Below are 14,220 nucleotides of genomic sequence, written 5' to 3' on the forward strand. Positions count from 1 at the left end.
GGCGGGAACAGCGCGGGGAGCCCGGATAGGGACGGGCCGGCAGCGAGCGGGGCCGGGCTGGCGGCGGCCGAGCGGGGAGCGGGGCGAGGGCGGCGCTGGGGGGCTCGTAAGGCGAGGTTTGGGGAGAAAGGGTACCTGGAGCTGCCACGAGCCCTGGGGAGGCTGGGACCAGTCCTAGGGGATGGGATGAGAGGGGCGAAGAAGGGTGCGGGACAGAGTTCGAAGGGGTTTGCAAGACGGAGAAGAAATGCCCAGACAGACTTGGTGCGAGGTGGATGAGCGCGGCCGCGCACAGGAGCCGGTGTTGTTCGTGCGCACCCCTTTGGAGGGATTTTCTGCCGGACACACCCCGGGAGATGGGGTCCAGGGTGATCCTGGAGGCTGGTCGTGCCATCACACCGTGCCAAGGCTGTACATGGTGCCAAGAGCCCCGAAGTGCGATCAGGGTCAACTTCCCACCATTTTTACCAAGAAGTAGAGGGGGATGCAATAAATGCCAATGATCAGTTTAAAGGTGACTTGTAGGAAGCGTCCCCAAAGAATTGCCTTTGTGCCTTGGGGGCATGGAAGACCCAGGATGCTTGGCTGTGTGGGACCTTGCTTTGCCTCAAGTCTGGCTCGGCCAGGAACGTCCCTCCTGCACGTGTGCATCCTTTTGCCCTGTTTTCTCTTGCACCGGTTCCTCAAGCTTTGAGGTTAAAAACGTGGAAAGCGGGAATTAACTCGGGCACCACTAGCCCTACGCTGTTTTCACTGGAAGGGATCCGGCCTGACGTGGTGGAGGGAAAGGGCCTATTCGGGGGTCGATGGGCCCCTTCTCCCTCAGCCGCCCCCCAGGACCGTCCCTGGTTCCCAGGGTCCGCTCACCCCCTCGCATTTTATCAATGGCCGCGCGTGGGAAAGCGGCGGCGAGGCCCCGCCCCCTGCGGCTGAAGCCACGCCTCCTTTGCACACCCGCGCTGTTCGGGCGCGGCCTGGCCCCCGCCCCCTTTAGTGACGCCATCATCGCGCGCCGGGGCGCCCTGGCGGCGGCGGGCGGCTATGGCGGCGGGGTCGGTGTGGAAGGGGCTGGTGGGGCTCGGCCTGTTCGCCTTGGCACACGCGGCCTTCTCGGCGGCGCAGCGTGAGTCATCGCGGGGAGGGGCGGCCCGGGGCACCGGCACCCCCGCACGGCCGACGGGGAGCTCCCGGGGCGGGGGCCGGCCCGGGCCGGCATCATCATCGTCCTCAGCCGTGAGCCGGCCGGCGGGGGCGGCCCTGCCCTTGGGGGCCGGGCTGCGGGGAGAACGGAGGTTCCGGGAGCAGCGCCGCAACAGCCGGGGAGGGAGGGAAAAACGAAGGGTGGGAAGGGGAACTGCCGCCCGCCGGGTCGGGGCTTCAGCCTGGCTTGTGCCGTCCCGCTGCCTCCCGCCCCCGCGTCCTGCCTCCCTCCCGCCTGCTTGGGGTAGGGCCAGCCGTGCTCCGGAGCAGCAGAGCCTCAGAGCGGCAGCAAGGGCGGCCCAGCTGCCGGGGAGGGTCGAGGCTGACACGTGTCTCTGCAGCAGAAACACGTTTCTCTCGGGTTTTGTGTTGCCAGGCTGTTTATTTGCATATTCAGAGTGTTTGATGCGTGCCTGTGTTTTTGTTTTGTAGATCGTTCTTACATGAGGTTGACAGAAAAGGAAGATGAAACGTTGCCCATAGATGTAAGTTTTTGCTATGTGTGAAAGGTGTAACTGTGAGGGGTTTAGTCTCTCAATTGCTTCCTTTTAATGTGTTAAGCAAGCATAAAGGGTAAAGTAGTTTTTAAGCTGCACTTTCATCGGAGCTCCCACTGTCGAAAAGAACCACACTTTTCATCCCAACTTCCTGAGTGTGTTGTAGTGTCAGTGAAACCAAACTCCAGACTTCCCTCTCCTTTAGAACTACCCTAGGGCATCTTATCCAGGATTCCCTGAATGTAGCTCAGAGAGCTTTTACATCCATGACCTCCTTTGCAGCATAAACATCCTGCACCCTCTGGCTCTGGTTGGCTGACATGTGTTTATCCAGTGTGACTGTTTGATCCCAGCACAACCTGCTTCAGGAAGGGGACTTTTATTTATTTTATTTGCTTGCTTTTCAAATTTCCACTTCAGTTATCTGTTCCCTCTTTCCTTAATCAGAAGGGCAGGGAGATCAGGTGCCCAGGAGAGCCAAGCATGGTGCCTGGCCCGGGGCTCCATGGTGTGTTCCTGGCAGGAGTTTGGATCCTGGACTGCACAGAACACAGTGTTGGGTCTCAGGCTCTTGCTGAGGACCTGTGTGAGTCGATTCAGTTGGTGCAACCCAGACCTGTGCTGGGGCAGCTGGAGCTCTGCCAGAGCTTTGCTGTGCAAACAGGAGAGAATTTTAATTCTCCTGTGCCTCAGTTTCCCCACTGCTGGATTGCCCACCTCTGTTTGCTGTCACTGGATGAAAAGCACAAGAGATACTGTGTGAAAGTTGAGGTTTTTTTGGTAAAGGTGCAGAACACTTGGTAATGTGTGTGTTGCACTGTGCTCCCTCTGTTGCAGATAGTCCTGCAGACTCTGCTGGCTTTTGCAGTCACCTGCTATGGGATAGCACATATTGCAGGAGAGTTTAAAGACATGGATGCCACTTCAGAACTCAAAAATAAGTATGTTTTATTTCTTTTTTTTTTGTACACACTGGTATCTGCTTCTCTGTACAAGCTGAAATCACTTATCTTTATCTTCAATGCATGCTATAGGCAGTGACCTGGGGGGAACAGCCACACTTGAGAAAGCCAACAGTGTCTTGAGTTTTGGGAGAGTTAGATAACAGGCAGAAATCAAATAAACTTGTTGCTTTTCCTCATCTGAAATCCTGCTGTGCAGAGTTGGTAGAGGAATGAAATGTGCAGGTGGTAAGTAGATCTCAGGAATCACCACCTGCTGTCGTGGCATGGTCTCAGACTGCAGGGTCTGGCTCACACTCTGCTTGTGTTTGCTTCTTCCTGACAGTCTGAGTCACTTGAGTCTCACACAGTATATTCAAGGCAGGACATCTGAAAGACTTCAAGAAAATAAGGGATTTTGGATCAAGATTTGGAAGAGGATAGTCGGTTAGAGCATGCCAAGGTCATGGGTTCAAGTGCTTTATGAGCCATTCACTTCAGAGTTGGACTCAATGATCCAATTCAGAATATTCTGAGAGAAAATTGGATGGGCAGACGTTGCTTCTCTGGTTATTTCCAAAACCACAGGGGAATATGGGAAGTGGAAAAGTTGACATAATTGTATTTCATAGTGTTCACCCAAAGCCTTCAGCGAGAGGCACCCAGGGGGATGGAAAGCTGAGCATCATCAGGGTGTTAACACAAGTGACAGCTGAACAAAGGTTGGCATGTTGGGTGTCTGCAGGCAGCATCCACAGGCTAGCCCTGAGCTCCACAAAGGAAGGGGAAGTTTGTGACATGGACATCTTATGGTCTTTTTCACAACTGGCTGTCTATTTCCTCAGTGTTTTACTTTAGGAAACTTAAAAGCAGGAAAGAGTTTTGGATTGAAAACTTGTATTTCTGTGTCTAAAGTCAATTCAGCCCAGACTGACTGTTCTAAACTCCCTGCTCTGAGAGTATTAACCTTGGCTTTTTACATTTATTTTGAAGGACATTTGACACATTAAGGAACCATCCATCTTTTTATGTATTTAATCATCGTGGTAGAGTATTGTTCCAGTCCCCAGACACAGTGAATTCTTCTTCAAACCAAGATGCTTTGTCATCCAGCTCGGCACTGAAATTCCGAAAACTTGAACCTCTGCGCCGCTAAGACTTTTACAGATGATACCAATAACCCAGGACACTGAGATGTAATATTGAAGTCGGGGATGTAAACACTTTTTTAATTTCTGGAGCAGTATTTATATTGATCTTCCAGACTTTATAAAATATATATATATATATAAAAATATATATATATGAAAACTAATGACCTTCTTTGTACACTGTTAATGAGAATGACCGAATTGTGGATTGGCAATGCAGTGTAAATTCTACAGTTATGCTGTGAAACACATCTTCAAAGTTTCAGATATTAAAACGAGTTGCAGCTAACTTAACTTCAGTTAAAACAAAAAGCAAGCTAGTTTTTCCTGCAATTAATGTTCTTTGACAGGAGGGAATGTTTGAGTGTATTTATTTTCTCAGTTTGCTTGCACTACAGTCTATGGATCCCCTCAGAAATGCTGTGTGCACTGCATCACTGAACAGCAGGAAAAGGGGCAGCATCTGATCCTAGAATGCCTGTGGGACATCAGCACGGTGTGGCAGGGGAAGTCAAAGAGATTGCTTTCATTTTTATTTTTTTTACCATGCTGAAAAACAGTTGTGTGAAGGGTTATTCTTTTTTTTCCTGTTTTTTCACTACCATGTTATTTCCTCATTGCCCTCCTTTGTTTCATGTAAGTTGCCCCAGGTTGCCTGGGCTGTGGCTGTGCATTGGTGCTTGTGTGAGGGAGGCAGCTCACGTAGAGAATCTGCCACACTCTGTTCTCCAGCTGTGAACTGGGGAATGTTGAACGTCGTGTACATGCTGAACATGGTGTTGGCACCAGGTACAACCTCCAAGTCATCTTCATATTTAAGTATCAGTAAGAACTGTCCCTTCTGTGAGTGATCCAGGGGTAGGGTCCAGCAGCTTGCTCTGTTTTCTGGCACTAATCCAGGACAGCTACCCCTTTTCTGCCAACAGAGCCTTCCACCTTGATTTTTCCAGCTGAACCCTTTGTTGATTTAAGATTACTGTCTTGATTTCATGTATTAGAACTGATCGTACTGTCCTTAACTCTTACTTATGTCTAAATTCTTATCTCCTCTCAGGGGCTGAATCAATGCTAAAGTCTCTCTTGCTCTGGCTTTTCAGCTCCCTGATGCAGCAGAGGGAGGGTAGGTCGAGATACTGGTGGGGCCAGTGAGAATTTGGCCTGGTTGGAGGATGTTTCACTGGCACAGTAGAAACTCAGCCTTTTGTTCTGGCATCTGTTGAGTTGTGTTTGGTATTTTTTTTAAACAGTTAGGAACTGTCAAAGGCAAAAAGCTTGGCAAAAATACTGTGTAAACCGAAGCCTCTTTTTCTAGCTCTGCCCGTCCTATGGAGTGGGTGCACCAGTGCTAGAGCAATATCCATGGCTGCTGCTCTAAAATCACTCCTAAGCATCTGGGCTCGATTAGAAAGGGTTACTCTGCCAGCTGAAAGCATCTGAGCTTCAGGATTTGTTTCTAAAATGTCCTGGTTCCCCTCTTGCTGGTGTCACAAATCAGCTCCTGCCAACACCAAAGGCCTCGGAAATAGTATTGGGTCATCTCTCTGTTGCAGACAGAGCTGTTCCCTTGGGGAACAGGGTGGCTGTGCTGCAGCTGCTGCACAGAGGGGAGGCTGAACATGGGCCAGGTGACCTTGTGGGGCAAAGGAGAGACAGAATTAGGAGAGGGAAGGAGAAGCACAGCGGGAGCTCAGTAACCACTGTAGTAGATGGGTTCTGCAGCTGTGGTTGCACTGAGCACTTTGCAGAGGGTCTTAGAGCAGAGCTGCTCACATGGAACGTCTGAGAAGCCCTATATGTGCTGCTGGAAGGCTACAGGGACCTGCCCGAGGTGGGAGGTGCTGCTGGGACAGGGAGGTGGAGAACATCACCTGCTGCTGGGAGCAGGTCCTGCTGGGAGCACCCTGTGGCTGTGTCAGGGCCCTTCTCGTGAGGAGCAGCCTCACTCTGCAGCAGCAACAGTTCTATCACAAAGCTGTACAAATTATTTTTTCTTATTGATCTCACAATGTCAAATAAAAATTGATATCCTTAAAGTGTTTGTTTGTTTATTTCTGATCATCATGGAGCCTGCTGTAGCAAGTCCCTGGTGAGTGACTATTTAAAAGTGACTGCCCAGCACTGACATGAAGTGATTGCCTTAATTACGGCAGCTCTGTGTGAAAGTGCTGTCTGGCCTGGTTCATTACTGGGAGATAAGATCAGAAGGGGGGATCAAAATAGCTGCAAGTAGCTGAGTAAAACACTTAGGAGGGAAATATTACCAGCCTGGGGATCTGCTTGCCTTTGAGGCTCCTCGTCATCCTCTCTGGCAGAGCTGACATATTTTCTGTCTTCAATTTAACCACAGTAAAGGCTTTTGTACCATGTGCTAATCCCCTGCCAGCCCACGGGACAGGCTCCTGCAAGGTCTGGTGTTGCAACAGTCACTGGGGGAAACATTCAGGCTGCTCCCGGGGCTGGCAATAGTTAAAATCCTGGACTTGAGCAAGATCACTTTTCACTCTTTGCTCTGCTTTTCCACTGGAGGTGGTTGAAAAGTTAGCAAAGCACTGGAGGAGTTTGCTCAACTACAGCATCTATCAGGATTGCAGCAGACTCACCCCTCATCTGCTTTCTGTGCTGCTGAAGTTCTGCATCCAACAGAGAATACTAGGGGGAAACAGCATTAAAGTCAGTGTTTTGGGAAGGGCACCTTAACCAGCTCCCAAAGCCATCTCATATTTACCTTGCAGCATGGGGTTCTTCACAGATGAGATTCTCTTCTTCAAAAGCAAAGCAAGAGTAGAGCCAAGAGTTTCTTGAATTAGACTGGAGAGTTTCCAGCCTCGCCCAATGCACATTTACTGCCGTCACATCTTGAATTGCTTTGGCTACAAGCCGTGATATTTCTACTACATTAAATAGTAAAATAAAAAATATGTGCTGGTAATTTCCATTCATTGCTGAAGTAGCAGGTTTAATCTGCATTAATTTTGCTGGGTTTTTGAGCTATTCCAGTGAGAGCTCAGTAGGGAATTTCTAAGGAGGGCGAGTCATTTACACACGTGCAGGTGAGGGGGTGGGGACCATGGTTTGTGTCAGAGATTGGTCACTCGTGCAGCCCTTCCGTGTGAGGCTGGAATGGGAGTGTGATGGCAGAAGCATTTATTCTAGAGGTCAGTGAGGGCTGACCTGCAGCACCATGTGTGGACATCCCTCCTGGCCACACATCTGATGTGTCCCCTCTGTGTGTCCCAGGCGGAGCCATCGCTGAGTCTGGTACCAGGACCCATGTGCTGCCCAGAGCTGGAGCACAGCTTTCTCGGGAAAGCTGGCAGCTAATGGCCCCTTCCAGGTGCTCTGGAGCACCCACACAGTCCCCCTCACTGAATAAAGCAGGAATGACAATTACATTCTAGCCTAAAAATGATTTTTGGCTTCCTTATCACTCACTTCCCATGGTTCGGGCTCTCTCACATTTCACCACGCTGCAGCAGATCTGCCCTTCTCCATCTCTGACACCTTCAGCAAGGACATTACTGTGGGGACATCCTCCAGCTGGATACGGCCCCCCCCCACCAAGAGTGGCACCATTTCTGCTCCCTTTTGCCACCTGCAACAAACAGCAGCAATTTTCCACCGGACAATTTGGGAAGGCTGAGGCTCACCCTGCAGCATCCAGGGCCACGGTGCTGCCCCCAGGCTCCCTGTGGGAAGGCCCCCAGCCAGGCAGGGAAGCTGCAGCTCTGCAGTTCCCTGCTGTCCCAGCCATGCTGTGCCAGACTGGCAGGCTGCCTGCAGAGGGGAAGGGCAAAGCAAGGCTATTTTGAATGTTAAACAAGCAGAAAAGACTTTGGTACCAGCTTTCCACAGCCAGCACTAACAGAGAAGGCAAAACACTCCTTGGATTTGGCCTTGAGGTTCACCTTGAAGCCATAATCACCAGGGGCAGAACCCTGGCGGAAATAAATCTGATACTCTGGCAGGTAAAAGCCTTTTAATCAACCCCAGGTTGGTCTCAGTGACACAATGCCATTTCAAAACACTTCAGACTGCGACGAAAGCTACATCCTTAAAATGGCAGCTAATTAATTTTCCTGTCCTGCTAACTTAATCCTTTTTCCAGCCAAGAAAGGCAAATGGGAGTTCACAGAGCAGCAAGGCAGCCGGGAGCCTGGCAGCATGAGCAGGAACAGAGGCCCCAGGGCTCCTTGGCAGGGGCCCAGGCTGTGTGGTGTCACAGCTTCCCAGGCCATTCCAATAGGAATGGAGATGGAAAAAACATTAAATAAAAGATGGCATTTGGATAATCAATGGCTCACCCTATGCCAGTGGTCCTGGGGAACCCACAGCCCCCCACACACAGAGATGTGGCTGTTTATTCCCAGGTCATATCCCAGTGCTGCCAGGCAGAGCACCCAGCACTGGCAGTGCCCACCCTGCCCAGACTGGTGCTGGCTGAACCAGTTTCCCCAGGATCTGCCAGAGGCAGGCCATGCTGCAGGGGCACTTCACTTTGGATTTCAGGAAAAAAAAATAGAAGGAAAGAAAATATTCCCCTCCTCCCCTAAGGAATTTCTGCTGCATATTTTAGAGCAGTTCAGGGCCAGCCACAAAAGGCCAGTGCTGATGTCCCCAGAGTCTCAGGCTGCTCCAGAATCCCTTGTCCCTGCCCCAGGAGGTCTCTGCTCCATTGCAGGATGCAGTAGGAGCATCCTGTGTGCACAGCAAAGGCTGAAGCAGTGATTTATTCCCCATCCCGGACACAGAAGTGCACAAAACAGGACACAGCCCAAAGCAGTTTTGGAGCAGCCAGTCTGGTGGGCAGTCCAAAGAGGGCCTCGTCTTCCCCCCATCCACACCAGGCTGTCACTCCCTGGGCCATTACCAAAGCCTCCAAGCACCCACAGGCCTGGGGGAGCCCCCAGCGAGGGCAACCCCAGTGAGGCACCCCCTCCCCAGCACAATGCAAAGCCATGGAGGGGAGAGAAGGAGCCAAATAATGCCCCTCCCTGCCCAAGGCCACCATGCTGCTCTACAGCCTCCTGTCACACACAGATCTCTGCCGAGGGAGCCTGGGGACGGTGGCACCATTTCAGAGTCACCACCACCGCTCTGAAGCTGGAGCTGGCTGCTCCTTCCATGTCTGTTTAAACACAGCAGCTTCATCACCAAGGAAAAGCCACAGCAGAGCAAGGCCCATGTTCATCTCCCATGGGAGGGACCCACACAATCCTACAGGATACACCAGGGCTGGTTAAAAACCCAGGGCTGCTGGTCAAGCACAGCCATGGCCATGCTGCTTCCTAGGGTTGTCCTGGCAGGGAGGACAACCTTGGAAACAGCCTGAGCAGCCTCCAAGCACGGGAGCAGTGGGCAGGGGAGCTCTGCAAGGCACTTTCTTCTGTGCCTTTGTTTCTTGCGCTGCAGAGTTTGAAAGGGGCAGACCTGAGGCTCAACCCCACCACATTTGGGGAGCAGAGCAACGGAATGCTCCACAGAGATGAAGTGCAAGTTAAAACAGGAGCAGTGAAACAAGGAATGAGTCATGACAGATGAGCTCCAGACAGAGCAGAGCACTCCATGAGCACAAAAGCCCCTGGCAGAGTCCCATGCCAGCCTCACACAGCACAGCACCGACCTCCCAAATTCAGCACTCAACCCCTCAGAGGAGCTCCCACCTCATGCCTGAGCACGAACAGGGAAAAGTTTTCAATCTCTTTCTGGTTTCCTATCATAGCAAGAGCTGTCCCTTTCACCTCGTTACCTTCCCAACCCCTTCTGCCTTCAACAAGGGGCACACCAAGTCCAGGGGTGCAAGGCAGACCCTGGGAAGGAGAGCCTGGTGTATCTACATTTACAGGAATTCAGCTTTGGCAACCTGGAACCCAGACAAATAACAGCTTTCGGCTGCCCCACAGGGTCAGAGCCTCCTCAGGGTCCTGATATGTGAACAAAAGCCACCACCATCGCTCAGCCTATTATCCAGCACTCATTTCCCATCACAGCCTGAGCCGTGACTCACCAGTGCGTGCCTTTCCTGCGGGGAATTCACAGGCAGTTCCCAGGAGTCGCTCTGACCCCGTTTCACCTGCTGGAAGCCGCAGGGGCTCGGTGAGAGCCTTCCCCGGCCGCCGAGCCCCGGCACGTCCTGCCCATATCCAGCTCCCAGCGAGCCAAACAGCGGCATCCCTGTTCTGTGATAGACAGAACTCCTGCGGGAGGGTTTGATGGATGCGATACACTCACAGCAGCCTCTTCCACAGCTCCCCGGTCCCCCACCCGCTCCTTTTCCGCTAATGATAATTTTGGATAGCGGCTTCTAAGGTGTGTGTGTGCAGAGGGAGGAGCCCTGAACACACGGACGCCAGCGGAATTTCAAAACGTGCTTTCACTGAGCTGGGAAAGGAAAGGTGCTGGAGAAACCAGACTCTAACGAAGAGGCAGTACCACCACAAGTGCCTATGGGTTTGAGGAGCTTCTCTGCATCCCTTCTACCTTCCTTTCCAAGCTCCTGCTTTTTCCAGCCCCAGAAGCACACCTCTAGCCAAACGGCAGCCACTGCAGCCACCTGTGTGGCTCCTCCTGTCTCCACCTCACGCTGCTCCCATGCCAGACCCAGCTGGCAGGTGGGAGAGCACAGGGAAAAAGGAACCCACTGACATCAACAAGAGCCCAGCAGCCAGTGTGTTCGTTTGTGGTGCGATTGTCCACACCAGGGAAACAATTCAAGTGTGCAAGACCAAATTAGGGCACAGATTTTGTAATCATCTTTGTTAGTGACACACTGTATGACCTTGGTTAAGTCCCTCCATCCATCTTTAAAGACACTCTCAGAGGAGAGCCACAAGACTTTAATTAGCAGCCCTAAAAGTGCTCGAGATAGTTTGTCTCTCTTCCAAAATAACCAACTGCAGATGAATTGGAACAATCTTATTTTCAAATTCTGCAAGCAACTGGGATCCAGGCTGCTCTCAGATCAGTCACTTCAACAACATAATCAAAGTTAAATGTGCCAGCTGTGCATGAAGGGTTTTAATATGCTGTGCAGACTGGAAAACAGCTCAAAGAATCAATGTTATTTTTCCATGGCTGGGATGTCACTGTCGAGCAGCTGCATTATAATCATCTGCAATCAGCAAAATGCCTTTTTTTTAATCACTTTCTAGTTTTGGGGAACAGGGCTCATTTTTATTTCTGTCCTACTTAGGAAAGCACCCTTGATCCCTGAGACACTCACTGCCAAGGGATCAGGCAGCCACTAGAGCAGCATGCCCTGACCAGACCTGTGGCTGCTCAAACCCCAAATACCCTGACAGCCTCCTCAGCTCTGGAAGTTATGTCCAGACAGGAACTGCTCACACTGCTACCACCACCTCAAGAAACAGTAAGTGCATTTCCACAAACCCAGCAAAAATCAGCTCCAGTTGCCTATTGTCACTGATCCAAGACCTGGGATGGTTCCAGCAGTCCCTCCCTGTGGAAAAACCTGAGCACAGCCCAGCATCCTTCTCTGCAAGGACCATCTCTGCACAAGCACCTGGGCCACAGCTGCAAGATGAAGCAAGGGGGAGATGTCCCCCAACTCCATCCTTTACAACAGACTGAACCCCTCTTTGATATATTCTACATATTAAAATATTTACAAATACAATTAAACATTAAAATATACACCTGCTCTGGAGTAAATTACAAGAAACAGGCTGACCACACAAAAAGAGCTTTGCCCTAGTAACTACCAAAATGCTTTATAATCCTATCCTCCTGTTCAGCATCCTGCAGGGCTCTAAGTACTTTGTAAATGAGCACACACCATGGGGATCATTCCCAAAAAACTCTGTCCCTCCTACCAGCTGCTCAGTGGTGGACAGTGGAGCACTGGGATGCAGCAAATTGCCAGAGGTGTCCCAATATTTTAAGGGACATTATGCAAGACTGTTTGCATTAGAGAAGTGACAGTGATTGAGATGACAGTAAGCATACATAAATGCCAAGGATCCAGCTACTTCCATTGCAGCTGGAGGTGGTCCAGGACTAGGAAAAAGCTGTCAAATTCCCATTGCAGATGTAAAGATCAAACTTCCCCAAGCTCTCAAAAACATCAGATCTCCAGCAAAAATCTCATCTGAGGTTTCTATTCCACTGTCTTTCCCAGGCTAAATTATTCTCCTGGACTTCAATAAAAATTGTTTGAGAGCTTCATCCTGAGCTCAAAATCTGAAGAAATATGCAGCTGCTTTAAGCACTTTCCAGTTCCTGGTAAAGGGCAATTTTCCTTACATGGTACCAGCAGTACTCATTCCTGGCAAAGCCATGTGGCTGAAGGCATGTGCAGCTCAGTTCTTCCACTGCCTATGGAAATACCCTCCAGCATTTACCACGGGGCTGTACTAGTCTGTACAACAATTTAACTCCTTCTTTGGCACATCCATCTTCTGAACTCTGAGTAATCAGCTGCTCAAGGCACCAGATCTGTGCTCCCAGCCCTGAGAAGCATCTTGTCCACTTTTTTAATGAAGGCTGTGACATGGAAGAGGTGAAGCTGAACCACCTCCCACAGCACACAAGCAGCAACTGCCTTTTCCACCAGCTCTTCCCACAGCCCCTGTCTGTGCTCCCAGCTCCATGGACAACCACAGGGCTCCCCTGCCACGCTGCCTTAGACACTACCAAAAGACAACACCACATCACAGACTGAAGAAAAACAAAAGCCAAGCCAACAGTCTTTCAGTGATGAAACAACAAGCCAGGCTGCAGCTCAACTGAATGGATAATTTCAGGAAAGTTCAACTTTTGTTGTTTAGTCCATCCTCCTTGAAATGATCTCAAGATTCAGATTTAGAATACAGCTAAACAATTCCTGCAGGCCAGAAGATTTTTGCTAAATCCCAAGGCATTCCTTTTTTCCAGTTTCTTCCTTTTCCACTTAGGATAGATTTCAACTTGTTTTTGCAGACCTGCAAGCAGCAGCTCCTTTTAGTTCCAGTGACTAACATCCTTCCTTCAGATGTCTGCCAAATCTCCTGTCTGCCAGATCTGAAGTGTCTTTGGCCTTGTTTCTGCTTAACTAGGTTGCACATTCTCAAGACAAGCACTCTCAAGTCCATTTGGTAAAGGTGTGATGTCGGCATGTTGCTGGTATGAAACACTGTAATTGAGCTTTATAGGTTTTTTTAATAATTTGTTTCTGTAAAGTAATGCATTTCTTGTATTTTTCCATCAAAGTTTCTTAGTAGATACTAAAGAACAGACCAAAAGAAATCAAACTCAACAGCCTACACTGCTGCCATTTCAGGCAGGCAGTTTAGAAGAAGAACCAGGAGAAAATTACCAGATTAAAAAAATACCCAAAAAATAGGTTTAGTGAGGTTTTTTACAGTTTCCTGAAAAGGGAGACATACAATTGCTTGACCACAGCACAGTAACAGCCTCTGAAGCTGCTATTTTGGAAGATGACAATCACTCTCCGATGCTGGTTAAACCTGGGCAAGGATACACAAGCCACCAAAAAACACACTGCACTCCCAAACTGGGAACAGCAGCACCCAACAGACACCTGCCATAGTGACCAGCCTGGAGCTGAATGGCTTAGGAGGAAAACCCCTTGATGTCTACAAGGGAAAAAATAAAGGTAACATGCACTGAGGAGGCCTGGTTAAGAGAGGGTCAGAAAACAGATGCAGCAGAACTCACACAGGCATCCAAACTCCAAAGCACCTCACAACCCCTCCACCCAAGGAAGGCAAATGCTAAATTTGTTAATTCAGATTGTTAAGCAGTGCTCCTTACAGGAAACACAGAGCTGTATTTCTTCCCTACTTCCCAACGTTCAACTGTGCCACATTATTTCAACCTTACTTAAACAAGGGCTCAAAAATATAAGTCTGAGTAAAGCACAAACGGCTTCCAATTCCAGGATGCATCAGTGGACCCATCCTCTCTCTTGAGCCCTGGCTGAGGGACACACTTGCTGTGAGAGGTTCACCTGCCACACAGGTCACAGCCCTGGTGACACAGCTCCTGCTGTACCAGAAAAGGCAAGGCCTGACACCAGTGTGGCCTCCTGGCTGTCCCTGAAGTGCCAGCACAGCTTGGGACCGTGTTTGTTCAAGGCAAGTCCCACCCACATCGAGCACCAGGGTCTGGCTCACAAGGAATCCTCCCCATTAAGAACCTTCTTAAACTGGCTGTGGAGCATTTTCTGCTTCCTAAATGAGCCATTTCCACGTGGAATTCAGGGCTGCGTGTGCTCTTCATCAACTGGTGCTGCTCCTTTTTCTTCATCTCTGCACTGACACAATCCCTGAGGACATCTTCCTTCCTTCTCATGAAGACTCATGTCCAGTTCACTATACAGTTTCTGCTGCTCTAATATTCTAACCCAAATTCAATCTCTTCAGATAAAATAACGGTGAGGTAAGGGAAAATTCTCACTGCTTGCACTTGAGTATT

The 14,220-nt window shown here is 50.0% G+C and overlaps 1 protein-coding gene across 1 annotated transcript; it reads left to right on the forward strand.

Annotated features, from left to right (window-relative positions):
* Positions 1-1,006: 1,006 nt before the first annotated feature.
* MMGT1 (membrane magnesium transporter 1) lies at positions 1,007-5,822 on the forward strand. Its single transcript, XM_014887509.2, has 4 exons — positions 1,007-1,123; positions 1,633-1,685; positions 2,535-2,638; positions 3,632-5,822. Exons 1-4 carry the CDS (start codon positions 1,042-1,044, stop codon positions 3,792-3,794), a joined length of 402 nt encoding a protein of 133 aa, XP_014742995.1. The 5' UTR covers positions 1,007-1,041; the 3' UTR covers positions 3,795-5,822.
* The last annotated feature ends 8,398 nt before the right edge of the window (positions 5,823-14,220 follow it).

Source organism: Sturnus vulgaris, chromosome 14 (assembly GCF_052056855.1).
Source record: "Sturnus vulgaris isolate bStuVul1 chromosome 14, bStuVul1.hap1, whole genome shotgun sequence".
NCBI classification, from domain to species: domain Eukaryota; kingdom Metazoa; phylum Chordata; class Aves; order Passeriformes; family Sturnidae; genus Sturnus; species Sturnus vulgaris.